At 38.0% G+C, this 20,423-nt stretch overlaps 14 protein-coding genes across 14 annotated transcripts; 9 read left to right on the top strand and 5 right to left on the bottom strand.

The window, feature by feature from the left end:
- Positions 1 to 17: 17 nt before the first annotated feature.
- Positions 18 to 2,408, top strand: Eint_090140 (HrpA-like helicase; the record flags this gene model as incomplete). Its single annotated transcript, XM_003073458.2, has 1 exon — positions 18 to 2,408. One exon carries the CDS (start codon positions 18 to 20, stop codon positions 2,406 to 2,408), a length of 2,391 nt encoding a protein of 796 aa, XP_003073504.2.
- Positions 2,409 to 2,438: 30 nt separating this feature from the next.
- Eint_090130 (O-sialoglycoportein endopeptidase) lies at positions 2,439 to 3,434 on the bottom strand (the record flags this gene model as incomplete). Its single annotated transcript, XM_003073457.2, has 1 exon — positions 2,439 to 3,434. The coding sequence occupies one exon, from the start codon at positions 3,432 to 3,434 to the stop codon at positions 2,439 to 2,441; it is 996 nt and encodes a 331-aa protein (XP_003073503.2).
- Positions 3,435 to 3,495: 61 nt separating this feature from the next.
- Eint_090120 (protein transport protein Sec61 subunit alpha) lies at positions 3,496 to 4,953 on the bottom strand (the record flags this gene model as incomplete). Its single annotated transcript, XM_003073456.2, has 2 exons — positions 3,496 to 4,913; positions 4,947 to 4,953. The coding sequence occupies 2 exons, from the start codon at positions 4,951 to 4,953 to the stop codon at positions 3,496 to 3,498; spliced, it is 1,425 nt and encodes a 474-aa protein (XP_003073502.2).
- Positions 4,954 to 5,131: 178 nt separating this feature from the next.
- On the top strand, positions 5,132 to 5,734 carry Eint_090110 (uncharacterized protein; the record flags this gene model as incomplete). Its single annotated transcript, XM_003073455.2, has 1 exon — positions 5,132 to 5,734. The coding sequence occupies one exon, from the start codon at positions 5,132 to 5,134 to the stop codon at positions 5,732 to 5,734; it is 603 nt and encodes a 200-aa protein (XP_003073501.2).
- A 103-nt stretch (positions 5,735 to 5,837) lies between these two features.
- Positions 5,838 to 6,350, top strand: Eint_090100 (uncharacterized protein; the record flags this gene model as incomplete). Its single annotated transcript, XM_003073454.1, has 1 exon — positions 5,838 to 6,350. One exon carries the CDS (start codon positions 5,838 to 5,840, stop codon positions 6,348 to 6,350), a length of 513 nt encoding a protein of 170 aa, XP_003073500.1.
- Positions 6,351 to 6,588: 238 nt separating this feature from the next.
- On the bottom strand, positions 6,589 to 8,169 carry Eint_090090 (E3 ubiquitin-protein ligase BRE1; the record flags this gene model as incomplete). Its single annotated transcript, XM_003073453.1, has 1 exon — positions 6,589 to 8,169. The coding sequence occupies one exon, from the start codon at positions 8,167 to 8,169 to the stop codon at positions 6,589 to 6,591; it is 1,581 nt and encodes a 526-aa protein (XP_003073499.1).
- A 70-nt stretch (positions 8,170 to 8,239) lies between these two features.
- Positions 8,240 to 11,644, top strand: Eint_090080 (uncharacterized protein; the record flags this gene model as incomplete). Its single annotated transcript, XM_003073452.1, has 1 exon — positions 8,240 to 11,644. One exon carries the CDS (start codon positions 8,240 to 8,242, stop codon positions 11,642 to 11,644), a length of 3,405 nt encoding a protein of 1,134 aa, XP_003073498.1.
- Positions 11,645 to 11,732: 88 nt separating this feature from the next.
- On the bottom strand, positions 11,733 to 12,149 carry Eint_090070 (uncharacterized protein; the record flags this gene model as incomplete). The annotated part of the gene is made up of 1 exon (XM_003073451.1): positions 11,733 to 12,149. One exon carries the CDS (start codon positions 12,147 to 12,149, stop codon positions 11,733 to 11,735), a length of 417 nt encoding a protein of 138 aa, XP_003073497.1.
- A 150-nt stretch (positions 12,150 to 12,299) lies between these two features.
- Eint_090060 (translation initiation factor IF-2P) lies at positions 12,300 to 14,318 on the top strand (the record flags this gene model as incomplete). The annotated part of the gene is made up of 1 exon (XM_003073450.2): positions 12,300 to 14,318. One exon carries the CDS (start codon positions 12,300 to 12,302, stop codon positions 14,316 to 14,318), a length of 2,019 nt encoding a protein of 672 aa, XP_003073496.2.
- A 14-nt stretch (positions 14,319 to 14,332) lies between these two features.
- Positions 14,333 to 15,628, top strand: Eint_090050 (uncharacterized protein; the record flags this gene model as incomplete). The annotated part of the gene is made up of 1 exon (XM_003073449.1): positions 14,333 to 15,628. The coding sequence occupies one exon, from the start codon at positions 14,333 to 14,335 to the stop codon at positions 15,626 to 15,628; it is 1,296 nt and encodes a 431-aa protein (XP_003073495.1).
- Positions 15,629 to 15,707: 79 nt separating this feature from the next.
- Eint_090040 (uncharacterized protein) lies at positions 15,708 to 16,487 on the bottom strand (the record flags this gene model as incomplete). The annotated part of the gene is made up of 1 exon (XM_003073448.1): positions 15,708 to 16,487. The coding sequence occupies one exon, from the start codon at positions 16,485 to 16,487 to the stop codon at positions 15,708 to 15,710; it is 780 nt and encodes a 259-aa protein (XP_003073494.1).
- Positions 16,488 to 16,682: 195 nt separating this feature from the next.
- Positions 16,683 to 17,363, top strand: Eint_090030 (uncharacterized protein; the record flags this gene model as incomplete). The annotated part of the gene is made up of 1 exon (XM_003073447.1): positions 16,683 to 17,363. One exon carries the CDS (start codon positions 16,683 to 16,685, stop codon positions 17,361 to 17,363), a length of 681 nt encoding a protein of 226 aa, XP_003073493.1.
- A 131-nt stretch (positions 17,364 to 17,494) lies between these two features.
- Eint_090020 (uncharacterized protein) lies at positions 17,495 to 18,277 on the top strand (the record flags this gene model as incomplete). The annotated part of the gene is made up of 1 exon (XM_003073446.2): positions 17,495 to 18,277. The coding sequence occupies one exon, from the start codon at positions 17,495 to 17,497 to the stop codon at positions 18,275 to 18,277; it is 783 nt and encodes a 260-aa protein (XP_003073492.2).
- A 1,083-nt stretch (positions 18,278 to 19,360) lies between these two features.
- On the top strand, positions 19,361 to 20,423 carry Eint_090010 (uncharacterized protein; the record flags this gene model as incomplete). The annotated part of the gene is made up of 1 exon (XM_003073445.1): positions 19,361 to 20,423. A coding segment is annotated over one exon (1,063 nt), but the record flags the coding sequence as incomplete, so codon positions are not given.

Genomic DNA, 20,423 nt, shown 5'->3' with positions numbered 1-20,423 from the left:
TTTTCATACCCAAGTCTATGGGATACAGTAAATATCGGGATACCAAGAGATGGGAAATGAGGAAGATGAAAGCCGCCGGACTGAGTGTGGAGGAGACATACTCTGATGAGGACAATCATCTAGCTCCGGATCTGGTATATAAAGAGAGCATAGATGAGTTTCTGGGAAGAAAAATACTTGACAGTACTTTGAAGAATAGAGTCGAAGTAGAGAAGCCAGATACGGAGATAGGTAAAGTGGCAAAGCGAGAAAGCGTGTTTTTGAATATGCACCCTCGGAGCAATACGATTCCATTGATAGGTGAAGAAATCTCCCAAGAGATTCCAAAGAAGCTTCCTATCGAAAGTTTTAGAAGCGATTTGATGAAATTCATAAGGGAACATCAAGTGACGGTTTTGGTTGGAGAAACAGGATCTGGGAAGAGCACGTTGGTGCCCAAGTATCTTTATCAAGAGGGATATGGAGAAAAGGGAATTATAGGATGCACACAGCCGAGAAGGGCTGCAGCAATGAATTTAGCATCCACTCTGGGAAGTGACATGGGATCTCTTGTAGGATATTCGATCAGATTTGACAATACAGTGACGCGGAACACTAAGATAAGATATATGACCGAAGGAATTCTTCTTCAAGAGCTGCTAGGGGACAAACTACTTAAGAAATACTCTGTAGTGATACTGGACGAAGCACATGAAAGAAGCACAAACCTGGATATATCCATGGGACTACTGAAATGTGTTTTGAAGGAAAGGAAAGATTTGAAGCTTGTAATAATGAGTGCCACAATCGAAGCCCAGAAGTTTTCCAATTACTTTGGATGTTCAGTCTTCAATATCGAAGGTAGAAGTTTCCCTGTTGAGATTCGATATTTGAGCGTGAATGTCGATGACTATGTCGAATGGGCGGTTAAGAAGATCCTTTATATCCATGAGAATTGCGATGAAGGAGATATTCTAGTTTTTATGACGGGAAAAGAGGATGTCGAAGGTGTTGTGGGAATAGTGAATCACTATGCCCAGAATAAGCGTTTGAGTAAAGAAAAAGAGGACGGAAGGGAAATGGATCTTAAGGCTCTCCCATTTTACAGCCAACTTTCGGAGGAGGCACAGAGTCAAGTGTTTCTGAGAGAAAGAAATGTAAGAAGATGCATTGTTTCTACAAATATAGCCGAGACATCCTTAACCATCCCAAACATTGGATATGTTGTAGACACAGGGTTGCAAAAGATAAGTATCTACAATTATGATACGGGAGAGTCGTTGGTGAAGATTCCGGTAAGCAGGGCAGGGGCAGACCAAAGAGCAGGGCGTGCAGGAAGAACAAGGCCAGGTGTATGCTACAGAATGTATACAGCAAGTACTTATGAGAATGATCTTCTCCCTTCTTCAGTGCCAGAAATACAGAGAACAAACATACACGATGTCATTCTTCTACTCTTAAAGCATGGTGTTCAAGATATATTTGGATTTGATTTTCTTGATAGTCTCTCAAGGGAGTTGATTCATAATGCCTTATTTCTTCTTTATCGCTTAGGAGCGGTTTGCCAGAAGGGCCTCCTCACTAAAAGTGGAGAAGAAATGAGTGAATTAAAGCTAGAGCCTCCTCTTGCTCGGATGGTTATAAACTCCATAAACTATGGTGTTGTTGATGAAATAACAAGCATAGTTGGAATGCTCAGTATTTATGGACTTTTTGATAAAGACTTCGATAAATCGTCGTCTCTATACCATCAGAGTTGTGACTTCATAACTCTTCTGAACATATTTAACGAATTCATTTCGAGTAAAAATAGAAATGAATGGTGTAACAAGGTGAAAGTTAATGGGGATGCACTAAAAAAGGCCATGGAAATCAAAAAGGCAGTATTAATGACCTTGAAAGGAAGAGGAATAGAAATATCCCGCGCAAGATCTCTAGAGCAAATCCAAAGGTGTATTGTATCTTCAATATACTATAACATAGCCAAAAGAAGTAATAAGGGATATGTTTCCTTAAGCAACTTCCGTAAATGTGCAATCCATCCGTCTAGTGCACTTAAAGATAATCCCTGCCAATATGTTTTGTTTTATAAGCATCTTAGCACAAGAGCAGAGTACATGTATTGTTGTTCAGATATAAGCCCGCAAGTGATTCTAGAAGAGGCAGGAGACTACTATAGAGATAGGAATGAGATACTTGGAGCCCAGAAGTATCCTGCCTACAAGAGCTTGGGGTGTGAGGTGTACGGGGAAGAAAACCTCGAGTACGATTTGCTTGGAAGCCTTAGTTCAAGAGCCAGGATCCTAGATAAGAAGGAGATTTCTTTAGGGGGCAGTCTCTACGATAGATTTGAAAAATGGACTGAGCCTGAGGAAGACAAAGAAGAAACTGTGGAGCTACCCAGGAAGATAAGGAAACCAAGACTATAAAACTTTTATTGTATTGTAAACTGATTTGTTTTAATCATCTCTCCAAACTACATCTATGGAGTCAGTCCTATATCTCTGTGTAACGAAGCATTCATCTAGGCTGAAGGAAGCTCCGCTCTTGGCCATAAGCATTCCTGCATGGGCAATCATTAGCCCATTGTCTATGCAAAATCTCTCGTCGGTTGCATAACAAGTTCCACCACGTTCTCTTGCCATTATGTTCATCATTTCTTGAAGCCTCAGATTGCATCCAACGCCTCCGACTATTAAAACTTCTTTGGAGTTGCTAAAGGCCATTGCTCTTTCAGTGACCTCAACCAGTGCAGAGAAAACTGTTTCTTGAAGCGAATAACACAGATCGTACTTCAACTGCTCATCGTCCACAATTTTACTCTTTATATTCGATAGAATTCCCGAAAACGAAACATCCATTCCTTTCACAACATAAGGAAGCTCTATGTAGTTTTTTCCAAGTCTTGCATACCTTTCCACACTAAGACCCGGTGCAGGAAAGTTCGGAAGCTTGAGGGCTCTAGCAAACCGATCTATGCAGTTTCCAACGGCTATGTCTAATGTCTCTCCAAAGATTTTATATCTTTTGTTGTAGTATGCTATAATCTGAGTATTTCCTCCGCTAACATAGAGAATAACCGGATTTTTTGCTTTTGTTATAAACCTACCCATTTCTATGTGGCCTATGCAATGATTTACAGGAACAAGAGGCTTGTTGCAGTACAAGCTCATTGTCCTAGCAACCGTTGCCACCACTGCTAGAGGCTGGCCCATTCCCGGTCCTTTTGTATAGCAAAATATATCGATGTCGTTAAGATTAATTCCGGCCTTCTCCAATGACATGGCAATAAGACCCAGAATTTTGGAGCGATGGTGCTCTGCAGTCTTGGCAGGGATAAACCCCTCTCCTGGAGGAGGAGCGTAGGTGAGTCTTTCGTTTGCCAGTATTTCGTTGTCCTTCATTATCCCTATGCCTAACTTGTTGGCACTTCCCTCTAATCCCATTGCTATCATTCAAGAATTGAAGGTAAATTTTTATTGTTCCAAAAAAGCTTGTAGGGCCATAGAAATAACTTTACTCGATAAAACCTATTTCACTGTTCTTTTGGATTGACTCTTTGGCAAACATTTCAAGGTACTGATTTACAATCGACGTGGCCAAGAAGATGTTTGTGCCGCTCCCGATGGTGTCAAAAAGATTAGACATTATGACAACCATAGATGTGAGAATCCCTCCAAGAAATGCAGCCGTTGGAATGTATCTGGAAAGCACGTGAACTGTGTTTGTTTCTCTTACACCCTTCAGCCTCATACGAGACTCCTTGAGTTTCTGAGCGGCTTTTTCAGGGGATAGCTCGTTTAACTCGAGCCATGATGTACTAAGGATGGCCGATGTCAGAAGCATAATGGAAAGATAGATGACAAATCGAAGCGGATCCTTTAGGCCCTCCAGAAGGGACTCTGGAGATGTAATATAATAACTAAGACCGCTTATTGGAGTGTACCTTCCAGTCTTGGATGTGTTCCAAACGCCAAGTATGCGGACAAAGAGATACTGGGGCCATCTTTTGTAAAGGAAGGAAGAAATAGATGAAATATGTCCAACTATATAGTTTTGAGCAATTATCGGCATGGTAGATGTGTACAGCAACTTGATAGGGAATTTGGCTACATGTCCTCTGACCTGGGAAGATTCTGTTGGAAGCTCTACTCTCATTCCTTGGAGATATATAACAAATGCAAACAGAAACACAGTTGAGAGTAATGAAAAGAGATTCGGAAGGTTTTGTCTGAAGAAAGCCTCGTATATTGCTGCAAATTTGTTTTTTCTTACCACAAGAAGGTGAAATAATGCAATTACTGATCCTTCAAATTCTATTCCACGACCTGTGAAAAGTACCTTTGGACTAAATGCTTTCCAGACAATGCTCTCGCAAACATTGGTTGCAATGAACAGGTTAACTCCATTTCCAAGGCCATATCCCTTCTGAAGGAGCTCATCGAGGAGAATTATTATAATACCCGAGAATATGAGCTGGACAACAAGAAGAAGGCAGTATATTGTACCAAGACTCTTTGGACTGCCATAAAAGCCCGTATACACCTGTACAAATGCTTGGCCAACCGTCATTATGAGTGATATAAGTCTTTGAGTTGCATTGTGAAGATTCTTGTCTTCCTTGATAGACCAGTCAACCTTTAGTATCTCGGACATCGTCAGGAACTGCATTATAAGGCTGGATGTAACTACAGGGCTTGTTCCAAGATCCATAAGTGTCCCTCTGTTGGATGCCATCATGGCTCTCATCCATTGTAAGGGATCTGCAGCGTCATTTGAGATTATTCCAAACAAAGGAACCTGGGATGAGATCAAATATATCAGAATTGCAAGTGTTGTCCAGATAAATCTTTCATGGAAGGTGATTGTTCTCGATGGTGATTGGACATCTGGTATGTACGGCACCAAAGGCTTAACGATATGCAGAAGGTTGTCTAAAATTAGCTTTGATATTTATCTTCACTTACATGACATTGGGGGTGGTAACATTTTTGTTTTTAATCTCAGATCTATTCTCAAGCACCTAGAAAGTCTCTCGAAATGTTGTTTTTCTTTTAGGGTCGTAAGCAAAACACAAAGCCTTGGAGCCTTGAGAGAGAAAAGGATCTTAAGACTGGGGAGAAATAGGATGGGTGATTTCAATCCCAAATAAATGAGTAGCTATTTGGAAAAGGTAGAAAAGATAATAGGAGACTTTGAAGGTGAGGACAAGGAGATGCTTATTAAGTACTACATTGAGAAATCCAAAAGCATTCTTCTGGATGAAAGAGAGGTCAAACGATCTAAGTTTGATCTTTTAAGCGATTTATGTGCTGTAGGTGGGGAAGGAACCGATAATATAATGAATGATGTTCTAGACCATAAGATACTCCAAATAAGAGCCTTGATACTCGACTTGGTGGATGACGACTATACAAGCGACCGTAAGGTTATCGGAAGACCCGAAAAATGGATTAAACAAATAACAAGAGATGCAGAAGAAACATTTAATTTCGATGATGAATTTGGAAAAGAGGTGTTTTCCATTTACAACAGAAAATTGCTTTCTGAGTTCTGTAAAATTTTCATCTCAGAAAACCGCAAGTTTGGAGCAAGCGGAAACCAGTTGTTGCTTAACTTTTGCTATTATGAAAGATTTGTGAGAAGTAAAATGGAGTTTAACTTCCAAGGGTTTTTCAACAAGATAACTTCTTTTTTTAAAGGCCATTGTTACAAGTCCAAGGAAGAGTTAGAGAGGATTCTCGATAAAAGGTAAAGGTTTTTGGGCTTTCTGGTTATAAGAAATAAAATGTAATATGAATATATTCATTCATACCATTTTTAATTAAATGCAAACCCCTTGATCTAATCAAAAGAGAATGGGTTTATCTTTTCCATCAGGAGATGTAGGAAGTCTGTATAGCAGCCTAAGGAGACGTATAGAGCAAAAGAAGAGGCAGGGCGCAATGTACAAAGATTTCATAAGGAAGATCTATGATTTGGAAGATGAACTGGATTTTATTTCTTCCGAAGAGCAAAAGAACATGGTAGAAGGTACCAAAAGAAGAAGGAGGTCTACAACGCTGGATGTAGACGAAATACTCTATATCACTGGAGACGAGATAGCCAAGGACCTACGAAGAATATTAGAGGGAGAAGATCTTGATGTCTTCGTTGAAAATAATACACTCAATGTAAAAGGTTCCATGTTTACCAAAGGAGATAAAATCAAGGCCACTATAAATGGAGATGAGTTTGTTGGGACTATTATCTCGATGAGTGAGGAAGACATTGTACTAAAAACAAAGCATTACAAGAGACTCCGAATATTGTTGGAAGACATGAGACTAGCAAAATCTTCGATTGTGGCGATTGGTAGAACCAATCATTGAGTATGTTTTGAAGTACAAAGTTGTAAAATGAAACTAGTGAATAAACTAAGAAATTTTTATTTGGCCTAATAACATATTTTATGGAAAGCATTTTCCATATCTAGAGTTCTTCTAAAATATGATCCTGTTTATTTTAACTTCTTCCGGTCATTGAAGATTTATAAATGCAAAGAAAACACCGAAGCCGTGTAGACAATCAGTAAAAAGAAGAAGGATTTCATAAAAAGGAATATTGTTTCTACAGATAAATTTTCTTTACGTCATTAGGTGCAAAGGGCTCATTGCAAGAGGGACATTTTCGATCTCTCATCCTGATTCTGGAGTTTATGCATTCTTCACAGAAACAATGCATACATTTGGTTATTGCTGTATCCTTGAAGCGTGTGTCACAAAGGGTACAGCGAAGAAGGCCTCTGTACCTCTCCAGCTGTACAGCAAGATCTGTATCTTCTTCAGAGCCTCCGTTTTGAATTGCTCTCAACACTCCGCTTAGCCTTTTGTTCTCTGCTTCGATTTGGGAGTTTGTCTTAGCAATCCTTGACATCTCATCCCTCATTTCTCTATTTTGTTTTTTAATGCTTTCTAGTATCTTTTCGGTCTCTTCCTTCTCTTTGGATAAAGTATATAATCTTTTCTTGTAATCAGTAGCTACTTTGTTATACTCGGCTAGAGAACTCTCTAGTTTCCGGATCTTCAAACCATGATCTCCCAAGTCCCCTTGTGTTGTATATCTGTTCTCCATTCCAAGATGTTTTATGTCTGATTCAAGTTTTGCATTCCTGCTTCTCAGGTCAGAGCTTGCCATCTTTAGGGAAATCATTTCGCTTTCTAATTCTCTGTTCTTTTTGTGTGCTGCCTCGAGCCTTAGAACTAATGCTTTGTTCTCACCCAGACTTTTGTCCAGACTCTCAACCAGATTAATGATCTCGTCCTCCAAAGATCCTTGATCACAAGTACCACTCCCATTCCTTACTCTTTCATAACTCTTATAATTTTCCGTTATTTTCCAGAGTTCTTTTTTTTCAGCATCCAACTGCTCTATCTTCTTCATCCAAACATCTAATCCTGCCGCAATTTCCTCCATGTCCTTCTCTATTTTTTCTAACCTTGGCACACATCCACTTATTTCATTGTTTAATACTAACTCCTTCCCGATAAACGTTTGAAGGCCTTCTTTCCACTTCCCACTTTCTGTGTTTAAGATGGTGAATCTTTCTCCCATGTCTTTGGCATTCGACATTACTTCTTTCAGTTCCCTTTGAAGTTTAGCTATTTTTTGATCTCTTTCACATAGTTCTTCATTATGCTTACTCTCCAGCCCTGCCATTTTCGCTTTGAGATCTCCGTAGTCCTCGGTAATTTTCTTGTATACTTCGTTGGTAACCGTGGTGCTGTCAGCAACAACATGCTTTTTCTCCTCAGTCCTCTCAAGCTCCGGTGTATCCTTTGTTTCTTTTTGAAGCAAGTCTCTAGCTATTCTTTTCTGCATTTCGCAAATAACGGAATCCAGCCTTCTTATTTCATAGTTCAGCTCTGAAATTTTTAAGCCAGCATCGAATTTGGCTTCTTCTCCCAAGGATGAAGCGTTATTTGGATTTTCCTTCTGCGCCTCCAGAATAGATACCATGGATGCGTTCTCTTCAATTAGCTCGTTGTTTCTCTTGACAAGCTTTTCATTCATTTTTTTGTACTCCGTCATTTCAAGAAAGATAGAGGACTTTTGATGCAAAGATATGTCCTCCCTACTGATCATCTCCCAAAGTTGTTCTACTACTTTTGAATTAGCAAAGCTTCCGCAATCAACCTTTATCTTTTTCATCGTTGAAATATACAGCCAAGGGGTCTTCGAGACACTATTTCAAGTTGTATAACAAAAATTTGCCCTGAAAATGAAGGTGATCCAGCAGAGGAATGTGTACTTTCTAGACCTGGGGAAGTGTGTGTACAGAGGATTTTCCGAGACAACAATTCAAAGAGAGGCTGGGGAAGATGTGCTTGTGTACAAATCAAAAGATTTAGCCGTTTTAAGTGTCGACATTATTGCATCTAGTAAGCTGAAGACAGTGAACTATACGATTAAAGATGCAACAGATGCTATTGACGAGTGTGAGAGATCTTTTAGTAGAAATATGTGGAAAAATATAAATGTAGATGGTACATTTGAGGTTCGTGTGCCAGAGGAAGTTAGGGAAAATACATTTACAGTCCGGATCTTGTACGAGATTGGAGAAAACAACGACTCGGTGGAATTCTACAGACCTATTTCTCCGGAGGATAGGCATAGAGAAGTGGTAGCATGCAACAGAATGTTTGATTCTTCTTCAATATTTCCATCTCTTTCAACACCTTACAAGAACAAATGGGAACTAGTCTACATTCTACCAAGCAGTGAGGAAGTAAAAATCATATCGCCAGGGATCCTCAAGAGTATAAGAGAGGAAGAAAATGTGATCCTGTACTCTTATTCAGTGGAGATGGCCCATAGTGGGGCATTGAACTTTTGCATAGGAACTTTTGATAGCTATGAGATTTCCACAGGAGATGATAGAAAGGCCGTATGCATTCCGAAAGGATCCGAAGGATACAAGGATTGTATAAGAGAGTTCTGCTGCGACGTTGAAAATTTGATCAGGTATTCCGAATATTTTCTCCAAAGAGAATATCCTTTCAAAGCTCTTTCGATTGCCTTTGTGTTTGGAGATGCAGACAAGGTGTATGGGCAGAATACTGCATTTCTGGCTCTATCCAATCTCACATCCTTGAACGATATTGAGCCTATGTTTCTTCTAAAAAGGATTGTATGTGATATACTAAGCTCCCAGATATTCTATTTCTATTTTTCCATAGTGGAAAAGATAGACTTCTGGATTGCTGAAGGGATGAAGGGATACTTCCAAGACTATTGTGCTAGGCATTTTCTGGGAAATAACGAGTTTCTATACGAACTCAAGAAGGACAGGGACTACGTACTAGATAGAGATGTTGCAGAATATGCATTGTATGATCCACGGAGGACGTTTTTTTCAATGAGAGACAAATTCTTTAAAACCAAAGCCAAGGTCTTCTTCCATCTTCTGGAAGGAAACCTCAGCAGGGCATTTATGGAAAAGATTTTGAACTACACTATAAAGAGGAAGGGGGACGTCAAAGAGGATTATAGCTTTGAGTTTGTTAAGCTTGTAAAGGATGTTACTGGAAAAGATCTTCGGTTTCTTTTTGAAACTTATGTATTTAAGCCTGGAGTGGTGAAAGTAAGGCTTGGATTTACGATAAACAAGAAAAGCAATAGAGTGGACTTCACGGCAGAGCAAACCCCAACAAGTATCTTTTCAAATGGGAATAAGACAATATGTGGGCCTGTAACTATCTGTAGCTATGAGATGGAAGGAATATTTGAACATGTGTTTATGCTGGACAGAGAGAATCATTTTTACTACCACCCAAAAACTAAGAAGAAAAAGAAGTCTGAGGAAGAAGAGGAGGTAATGCCTCTGCTGTGGATAAGAGCAGACATAAAAGGAGAGCATCTGGCAAGGATCGTTATAGAGCAGCCAGACTACATGTTCATTGAACAGCTACTAGACAAGAATGTAGTCGGGCAGATGGAGGCTCTCGAGAATCTCTCGATAAAGCCGTCTGTTCAAGTTTGTGAGATACTTGAAAGAATGCTTGAAAACACACACATATTTTACAAGATAAGAGTTCATATACTTTACATTCTCTCCAGAACAACAATTGGAAGCTACTATGGATTCCAAAGGCTTATTCAGTATTTTGTAAAGAAGTATTGTGTTCAAACATCCACGATAGTCAAACCAAACGACTTTTCATTTATTCCATACTTCATACAGAAACACCTTGTGAGGGCACTGTCGCTTGCAGATCCGTTTATTTTCAGAAACTATTCAGGAAGAGAAGTGGGATCAGCAAGCATAATTTCTGCATTTATTATCAACATACTCAAGTTTAATGACAACTCGTTCAACTCCTATAGCGATGGATGGTACATATCTTCTGTGATTGAAAGTCTGAGCTTTCCTCTTTCTTCAATGAGCTTTCCGGAATTCTACTCTGGGGAGCACATGAAGTCCAAAAATAAAGAGCACACTCTCCACAGGCCGGGAAAAACAGAGGATGACATCAACGATCTGTTTAGGGCAGAAGGAAATAGCAGCAAGGATTTTGAGAAGCATGGGGGATTGTCTTTAGACGATCTTTCTGCAGGAAGTGACAAAGGTAACATGAATTCATTCGACATGAATGAAAGATATGAGAATAGGAAATCACCTTACCTTTCGATAGATAAAGAAGAAGGAAAAAGGCAAGATGGTGATCTTTCGAGTGTTTACAAGGGTGGGCAGAGTATAAGGACAGAGTCCTCGGAAAACCCTGATTATCTTCAGCTTTCGGTTTCTGAGATCGAAAGGTTTAGGATCCTGGACATGGTCTTTCCATCACATAGAAATCTGGTAACTAAATCTTGCATATATGCCTTAGGACGGCTCTCTTTGTTTGGAATGATGAGCTTGAAGAAAAATGCCTTGATCCAGCTTTCGAAACATCCCAACTTCTGCAGTGTGAGAGTTGCAGCGCTTGAAGTTTTACTTTCTCTATTTTATGAAGACGAAGAAGTGGTTAATTCGATCTTTGAAATGCTGCTCCAAGGAACGTTCACTATCAAGTGCGTAGCCTTTGATGTCATGACAGCTCTTGGATCGTCTCCAAAATTCAACTTCAAAAAGGTTCTAAAAGGAAAAAGAAAAGAAATATTTAAGTTACTGAGACTCAACCAAGGGAACGCAATTGTTAAAGAAAAGATTGCCAATCTGATTTATCTCATAGAAGATATGGAGTTAACACGTGATGAATACCACAAGGCCGTGGTTAGAATCTATGAGCGAACTCTTCCAAACGACTTACGTAAAACAATCAATCGACTGGGTAGAGAGTTTATGGGGGACAAGCGAGTGACCCTAAGGTTGAACAGCATAGATACGCTTAAAAGAAAACTTTTACAAGCAGAATATCTTATTAGAATTCCCTTTTCAAGAACGAAAAAGATTCTCGGGGGATTTCTGGAACGTAAGGAACACATACCTTCCAATCCAAAACCTGAGGCAGATCCAACAAAAAAGAGCTTCTACAGAAAGACTCCTAATAGAAAAGGCGTCGATGATTTGAAAAAGACAAGGAAATGGGGCACCCAAGACTCTCCAATGGATACTAGTTCTGTTGGTTCGGTTATCAGGATTCCAAACACCTGTAAGATTAGACTCAGGCATCCAGAAAAATAGCTTCATTCATGAGTAGGGCCATCAGGCAGTTTGTAACTTCATCGCATTGGCAGAACAAAATCTATTTAAGAAATTTATTAAATACTTATTATTTACAGTGGTAGGCATATGACCTTATGTTTTTTACAATGTTCTCGATACGGGCTACAATTACCTCGCATCTGTTATTAGAACTGCACATCAAGCAGAAGTTACTTTTTTTTAAATCCGAAATCATATGCTGTGTCTTTTCGGGTTCTATATTTTCTGCCAACTTTAGTAAGATTCTGGTCATTCTTCCCGGTGGAACATGGCATAGATATTCCATTACCAAGTCATTCCTTTCCATGTCTACTGCCCTTTGTATTAGCATGGCAGCCTTTCCCGTGGGAATTATGTTTAGCCTGGCTTTATATCTCCTGATGATGTAAACAGGATATTTCGGATCCCTAGTTATACCATAAAGCATCAGGATCGATTTCTTCGAAAGAAAAGGTACCATCTTACTGATCATGTCTTGATTCATCTTCCTTCTCCTCCTGGAGAGTCTTATACAGGTTTCTGGTTCTGAAACCAGAACGTCGATTGGTTCCAATGTCTCGAGCGGTAAGAAGCCTAGGTGTGCTTAGTATTTCCAAAGAAAATAATTTCTTAAGGAGAGAGGCGAATACTCCCAATGGGTAAGAAGAACAGAAAAGACGATGATTATCTGAATACATTACTTGGACCAACAGACAAAAAGAGTAAGGAAGGATGTAAAGACAAAGAGGATTTGGAGGAAATAGACAAATCTTTGGAAAAAATGAAAATGAATGGAGAAAACGAAAGAAACTTGAAGAGTGCCAAAGAAACTGTAGAAGCAAACACAACTAATGGTGAAAATTCCGAGTTTAAAAGTCCAATCTGCTGCATCTTAGGACATGTCGACACGGGAAAAACAAAACTTCTTGACAAATTAAGAGAGTCAAATGTTCAAGGAGAAGAGGCAGGAGGAATAACACAGCAGATAGGTGCCACATTCTTTCCGGTATCCGAGCTGTTCAAGAAGTGTGGAAGGAAGGAATCAAAGCTTCCCGGAATCTTGGTCATCGACACCCCAGGGCACGAATCTTTTGCCAACCTAAGGACACGAGGATCTTCTCTCTGCAATCTTGCAATACTTGTGGTGGACATAGTCCATGGACTTGAAGCTCAAACTTTGGAAAGTATAGAGCTTCTTAAAAAACGGAAAACACCATTTGTAGTTGCTCTTAACAAAGTAGATAGACTCTATGGATGGAAATCTACCTCATTTGGAGAAATTAAGACCACGCTTAAGAAACAATCAAAACCAACGATAGACGACTTTAAGAGAAGAGTAAACAACACAGTCCTAGCGTTTGCAGAAATAGGTTTGAATGTGAAGTTGTTTTACGAAAATACAAACCAAAAGAGATTTGTATCTTTGGTTCCTACATCTGCAGTATCTGGAGAGGGAATTCCTGACTTGGTATCTCTGATATTGGAGCTGTCCGAGAAATATATGGGATCAAAGATGAAGATCAAAGATGAGGTTGAATGTACTGTTCTCGAAGTAAAGAGCGTCGAAGGTTTTGGAGTAACCCTTGATGCCATCCTAAGCAACGGGGTTCTGAAAGAAGGAGACAAAATTGGAGTCTGTGGATTCCATGAGCCTATTGTTACGACTATCAAGGCCTTACTTATGCCTCAACCATTGAAAGAGTTAAGGGTCAAAAACCAGTATGTTATGGTAAAAGAAGTAAGGGCCAGTCTTGGAATCAAGATTGCAGCAGGTGGCCTTGAAAAGGCAATAGCTGGAAGCCGTGTCCTTGTCATAAAAAATAACGAAGAGGAAGTGAAAAACACTCTTGCAGCAGACTTAGAGTCGGTTTTTTCGTCTATAGAACTTCACCAGGAAGGAGTCCATGTTGTATCAAGCACCCTTGGGTCTCTGGAGGCCCTGGTTTCATTTCTAAAGGCCTCTAATGTACTGATATCCGGCGTAAGTATCGGGACAGTAAAGAAGAAAGACATGATAATTGTGGCCTCGATGGTAAAAAAACAAAAAAAATATGCAGCAATCCTTTGCTTTGATGTAGTGTTGGACAAGGAAATGAAGGACATGGCCTCTTCGATGGGCGTAAGGATATTTGAGGCCAAAATTATCTATCATCTCCTAGACTCATACCTGAGGTTTGTAAATGAGGAAAAAGAGAAGGACAAGAAAATCCACATGGAACAGGCAATATTTCCGGTGGAACTGTCAATTGTCCCAAAATGCATTTTCAACTCCAGGAGCCCGTTGGTAATAGGAGTCCATGTCAAGGAGGGGATTCTGAAAATAGGGACACCTCTCTGTGTGTTCAAGGAAAGCGAGACAGTTAAACTTGGCATAGTGACCTCTATCGAGAACAATAAAGAAGCTGTCCAAGAGGCACCTAAAGGCTTGAAGGTGGCCATAAAGATCGAGGCCAAGCCCAATATACCACCTCGGATGTTTGGAAGGCATTTTGAGCAAAGCGACATTCTATACTCTGTGCTTACAAAGGAGTCCATCAATGTCTTGAAGAAGCATTTCTCTGATGAACTGACAGAAGACCTTACAGACCTCCTGAACAGGTTAGAAAATAAATTTGGTATTTTCTATTTATTATTCCATTCCATAAATACTTCACTCTTTTATTTGTTTTATTAGAAGTATAGCCCTTCATGACGAAAACTCTTAGTGAAGTTGAGCTATTTGCAGCCACAAGCATAACACAGCTATCCATATTGGTATATTATTTAATGCTGCCAAGGTCTGCATTTTTAGAATTTGTCTTTTCCGCAATTCCATTATACTTTGTGGTTGTTTTTATTGGGTACTCAGGCCTAATTTATGCCGGATTTTCCTTTATGCTTATTGCATACCTTTTATTCACGATGTTTCTAGAGTGGAAACAGAGAAAATCTGTATGGCCATGGAAAAGCTATGCTCCATCTCAGTATAAACAAATCTCCTCCTCAGTGTTTCAGGAAAAAGACCTAAACACATCAATTGCAATAGACAGAACTCGCTCTCTTATCATTACCAGTGTTGCCATTACTATATTTGCATCTGATTTTTCTTTCTACGACGGAAGAAAGTTAGGGAAAAGCATGGATTATGGACTCAAGCTCATGGATATAGGTGTAGGCTCCTTCGTGTACAATGCAGGATTCTTTTCGGTAAAAGCAAGTAAGCAAAGGAAAATCAAGAACATATTGTCTTCCTTCTTTTTTGGAGCCTTAAGATACTTGTCCAAAGTGATACTTAAGCTCGATGTCAAAGATGCAGAGTTTGGAGTCCATTTGAATTTCTTTTTCATGCTTGGAATCTTAAACTTGGCCTCTTTGTTTATAGACACATATGCAAACTTCTTAGTGGGATTTGCTATGTGTCTATTCCATGAGATCTTCTTGAAGTTTTTTGGATTAGAAGAGGTAATATACAATTCCACTAGATCAAACTTGATAACTGCAAATATTGAAGGAATTACATTCCTTCTGCCTCAAATGGGGATGTTTTTGATGGCAAGCGACATATCAAAAGCCATATTCAAAAGAAAGAACACAAATATCATCATGTTCTACAATTTACTTTTTTTTACCATATTTCTGATGACTCGTACATATTCCGTGCCCTGCCGCAGAATACATAACCTTTCTTTTGCTATGATAATAATGTTTCTTCACACCACACAGGGAATTACCTTTGGAATATTTAATAAGGCTTTTAGGATTGAAGAACTCAAGATGCACCGCTTCACAAGTAAGTATTTACTGTTTATATTAGTTTGGTCCAACCTTCTTGTATTTATAAACAAGCATTTTTTCAGTCCGAAGAATATTCCAAACTACCTAGCACATGGGTTGTGCATTGCATATCTTTTTCTTGTGTTTTATGTTCCCTATGTTTTAAAAAATATGGGGTTTAGGAGAAACACCAATCAGAAAGACATCAAACTCTTCTCCCATAGGGATTAAAACCATCTTTCCTCTCAAATCCTTGAAAATTGTTCAACAATTGAAGCATTTTAGATAGCAAGATGTCTTTTTTAATATCTTATTTTTTGGTCAGTATACATTTATCAATAACTGTAAAGACCGAAGCTAATTTTTCCACTAGCTTAACTTTGTCTCCCACCACTTTTGCACCTAGTGCAGAAGTAATAAAGAAAACGATTATAGAAGACATCACATAAGGTAGAGTACCTTTCTCTTTCATATCTATTTCTTTTGATCCTCCAATATTTATCAGCACAATTATTCCAACTATCAAAGCAAGACCTATAATCAAAGACAAGATTTGTTCTTGATCGATTTCCTCAGAGAGGAGGAAATAGAACACAGATGCTACCATCATGATGCAGACACTTACAAAGACACTTTTCTTAATTTTTTTCATACTCACCATCTTTGATATCTGAATCAGCAGAAATAATATTGAAATGATAGCAGCGTATCCTCCTATTATTAACCTTTCTCCCCTTTCCGAGTAAAAAAGTTTTGCTCTATCCTTCCGAAGATCCATTAAAGAACAAACTGATTGAATTACGGCAATGATCGAAGTAACTACCATCGAGCATATAGCCATAGATTTAAAGATGGTATTATCGTCGTTTTCAGAAAACTCGGTGGATCCTATAATTGCCAGTAAGTAGGCAGTGAGAAGTACAACTGTAACCACTCCAAAAAGATGGAAAGATAAGCTTTCCATTTTCATGTTATTGAACACCATATTTCCAAAAATTACTCCAAACACAATAAGCACTTCAATGGATTGACTTTTTGCCATGAGATTGAATAGTTGAAATTCTAGATTTAATGTTGAAGTCTTTTCCATACTAATAGGGGTTTGGGAACTTATATAATTTTACTCTTTTGTTTCTTAATAGCGGAAAACTACATTTTATTAACAACCAATTTTCCATTAATGGAAATTCGATATCAAATCAACAATTAAAGTGATATTCATAAACGTTCATTTCTATATTTTCCAATTAAAAATAATAAATTTGTTCTGGAAATAATGGGTATTATGAATTTCAAGAAGAATAAAATGAGTGTACTAGCAAACTCGCTCGGATTAGCATCCATGCTGGTTCCTACGGCAATTCATCTGTCAGATAAATTGACGGGAACAAACACTATACTTCAATTCGTGGCTGCAGTATCCAGTTCATCTTTCACGGCATTCATGTTGATTTACTGGATAGTAAGAAATTGGTGTGTGAACGTTTCCTCAAACGGAGCAAAGGAGTCTTTTCTATATCTTACATTTATTGTCCTGTGCATGACAGGATTGTTTACATGTATAGGAGAAGTATTTCTATATGGTTTATACAATTCTAACGTGAATATTCTGAAAGTATTCGCAACATTCTCTTCTGTTAGTTATATAAGATTTAAGAGTCTGGGACTTCTCCCCCGCCCCGTCTACAGATGCAGCAGTATTGGAAAAATCATTTCTATTGGAGCTATTGTCATGATAACCTCTGCAATTGCGTTCCATGCAAAAACAGGTAATGCACTTGTGGTATCTTGGAGCTTTGTTCTAAGTGGAATTGCATTGGTACTCCTCTCATTATGGGAAGAAACCATACCATCTGAGACAAGAGACTTGTGGGACATATCTAAGGCCCAACTCCAAGCCATTGACTTTATTCAGTTAATTTTATTTACGCTGGCTTACTACTGGCCGGATAGGTCAAAATTCTAAAAGTGTCAAGATGTTATTCAGGGAAGTTAAAAACAGGCAAGTATAATGAACTATGATATTAAACTCATATTGGCATATAACATGTATTTTAAAGAAATTCAATTATAGAGCTAGCTTGGGCCCTTAGAGAAATGAGGCTAGGTACAGGTGTTATAGGTGCCATGTGGATAATAGACACAGTTTTCAGTCTAAGAGGAAGAGAGAAATATGTTTGTCTAAACTATTCAGGTAGGAGAGAGAGGAACGTACCTCGAGAGGTATTTGAGAGTATAATGAGAGGAGAGAAAATTATAGAACTCGATATTAGTAGAAACAACATAGACAGGTTACCTCCATACTTTGAAAAACTTTCGTTTGTAAAAGTCCTCGATGCCAGCAACAACGAACTAAAATACATATCAGACTCAATACTAGGCTTGGCTTCACTAGAAAAACTAAACCTCAACAACAACAACCTCCTTTATCTTCCTAAGGAAATTACACTTCTGGAGCATCTAGAGGAATTAAGTGTCCGAAATAATCAGCTAAGAATGTTACCCGAAGAAATACACAATATGGATAGCCTGGTTCGGTTAGATCTTGGAAACAATGAACTTGCAGCATTACCTTTCGGAATAGGTGCTCTAGACAATCTAAGAATACTCAATCTCGAAGGAAATTTATTTAATACGTTGCCTCTAATACTTGGATATTTAGAGAACTTAGAGAAAATTATTTTCACTAAAAACAAAAGACTAAGAAAGATTCCCAGGAAGTTAATCGAAATACTTGCAGATAGCAAAAGTTTAGTTCTGCTAGATTTGAGAGGAAATAACCGTTTAAGAGAGGAAAGTAGTGGTGATAATGTTGGATGGAAAGAGCTAAAAAATATTCTTGGGAACAAGGTAAAACTCTCACAAGAGGAAGAAAACTAACTAAAACTTTAAAATACGAAATTTTCTTTTTATTTCTTGATCCTTGTCTTCCTTCAGTTACTTACTATTCCATAATTGAATTTATTTTTTAATATATCTTTGGATTAAGGTCGGCTAATAAGAGGCAATTTGTGCAAAGTACATCCCAAATAAAAACAATTAACAGGTAAAGAAATCCATTAAATATCAAATTTTATAAAGAATATGAAATTAACGGAGATTCAAAATGTTTGCAGATATTTTCCATGCTTACTTTGAAATAACAAGAAAGCAAAAACAAGCTATCTGCACCTTCTTTTACAAATAGTTGTTTCTGGGATAGTGGAAATAGAGGCTATATTCATACGAGAAGAATTTAAAAAAGTAAGGCTAGTTGGATAAAAGTGATTGAAATAAAAATTTATAATAAGGGAGATAGGTTCGGAAATCATTAAAATGGATAGTTTAAGGTATGAAAGAAAAATTTATGAGAAGCTAAGAGGGGAGATAGGAAGCTGTTAAGGATTTTAATTAGTAATAAGATGTCTAAGGCTACTGAGTCGGTTACTAGAAACATCCTTACGAGATATGAATCCACGGGCGCCGTGAGGATGTAATAAAAGATCAAGGAAAGACTAAACAAAGAAGAAGTAAGATCCTCTAGGAGAAGATCTTCCAAAAGAGTCAGCTGCAAAGGAGGAGCTTGTATATTCTCAAGGAGTGCGATTCTCAGTGGAAAGAATGAACAAGGACTTCAGATTCCTCATAAAGATTCTACAAATACATAGAAAGTGTTAAAGAAGATAAATATAGTGGAGGGGTCCTCCTATAGCTATAGATTGGAATAAAGAAGTATGATTTATGCTTACGCGGTTGAGTATAAGAGTTTAGTGTACTAGATAAAGAGTTTGTTGTTATTATTGTTACTCCGTAGATGGATGATAGTTGCAATTAGGTTGTTTCTAACTATCAAAGGATATTCTTGATTTGGAGAAGAATGAAGTCAGGAACTTATCAAAATCGATATTTTTATTAATGATGAATCCTTAATGAAGATAAGAAAGGGACTCTAGTATATAAGTTTAGATTGGAAATCCCTTTCAGATGATTTGGATATATGTAGTAGAGTTACTTGGTCTGATAAATGTAGTATGGAGCTCCTTGGAGATAGGGATAGAAGATATAGAAAGAAGGATTGGACGGAAGATGAATGATGCAGAAAGAAAAGCAGGGAGAGAAGTATTCGAAAATTCTCCTAAGATACTCAACTATCGGAAAGTGATATTATATCCATTTGCTATTCATGATAATTCATTTTTAGTATTCCCTACAACAAAATACAGTGAGATAGAAGAAGGAAAGAGAGAACATGTAAAGAAAATCATTGAGGGATTACCAAGATTAACATTGTGGTGTATGGGGTTTTTGAACGTTCCCTTTTGTAGAGAATCGACTATGATGTTATCAGATGAAGTCCTTCAAAAAAGTGGTCTATATAAGCACTTTGATTCTCTTTCTAAAAAGTATGAGGAGGACAAGATGACATTTGGAGATCTAGCAAAAAAAATACTCGAAGGGTGTAAGGGAACACTTGAGGAACTTGGAAAGCTTTTTGTGTCCAAAGCTTCAGAAGAGATTAGGAAGTTAAAGGACCTACCTAATCCTGATTCAGAAGAAAATAAGAAGAAAAAAGAAGAATTCAAAGAGATCAAGAAGCATGGAGAACTTATTTGTAACAAGAGGGAAGAGAAACAAATATTTGAAGTGCTGAATATGGCATATGATAGGTGCTTGAGTCTCTGGGAAAGAGAAGAATATAGAGAAAATTTTATTATGAAAATGCGTCTGAAAAAGTTATACGTTAAAGAAATAAAAATGGAAATCAAAGAACCATTATCTGATTATGCAAATAATCAGATTTCATCAATTGGTTATCTGGATCATGATCTTTTGATAAAGATCGATAGAGAACATGGAGGGGAAGCTGTAGGAGAGTTAATGAAGGAAACATTCTTAGAATATAAAAGTGATTATAAGAATGAAATAAATAGGGCTGTTCTGGAGGTTGAAGAAAGAAAGAGGAGAGAAGAAAAAGAGAAAAGGAAGGAAAAAAGGAAAGAAAAAGAAGAGAAGGAGAGGAAAGAAAAGAAAGCTAACCAAAATGCAG

Source organism: Encephalitozoon intestinalis, assembly GCF_000146465.1.
Source record: "Encephalitozoon intestinalis ATCC 50506 chromosome IX sequence".
NCBI classification, from domain to species: Eukaryota; Fungi; Microsporidia; family Unikaryonidae; genus Encephalitozoon; species Encephalitozoon intestinalis.
The sequence above is the reverse complement of the archived record's forward strand: the minus strand, read 5'-3'. Positions and strand labels throughout refer to the sequence as shown.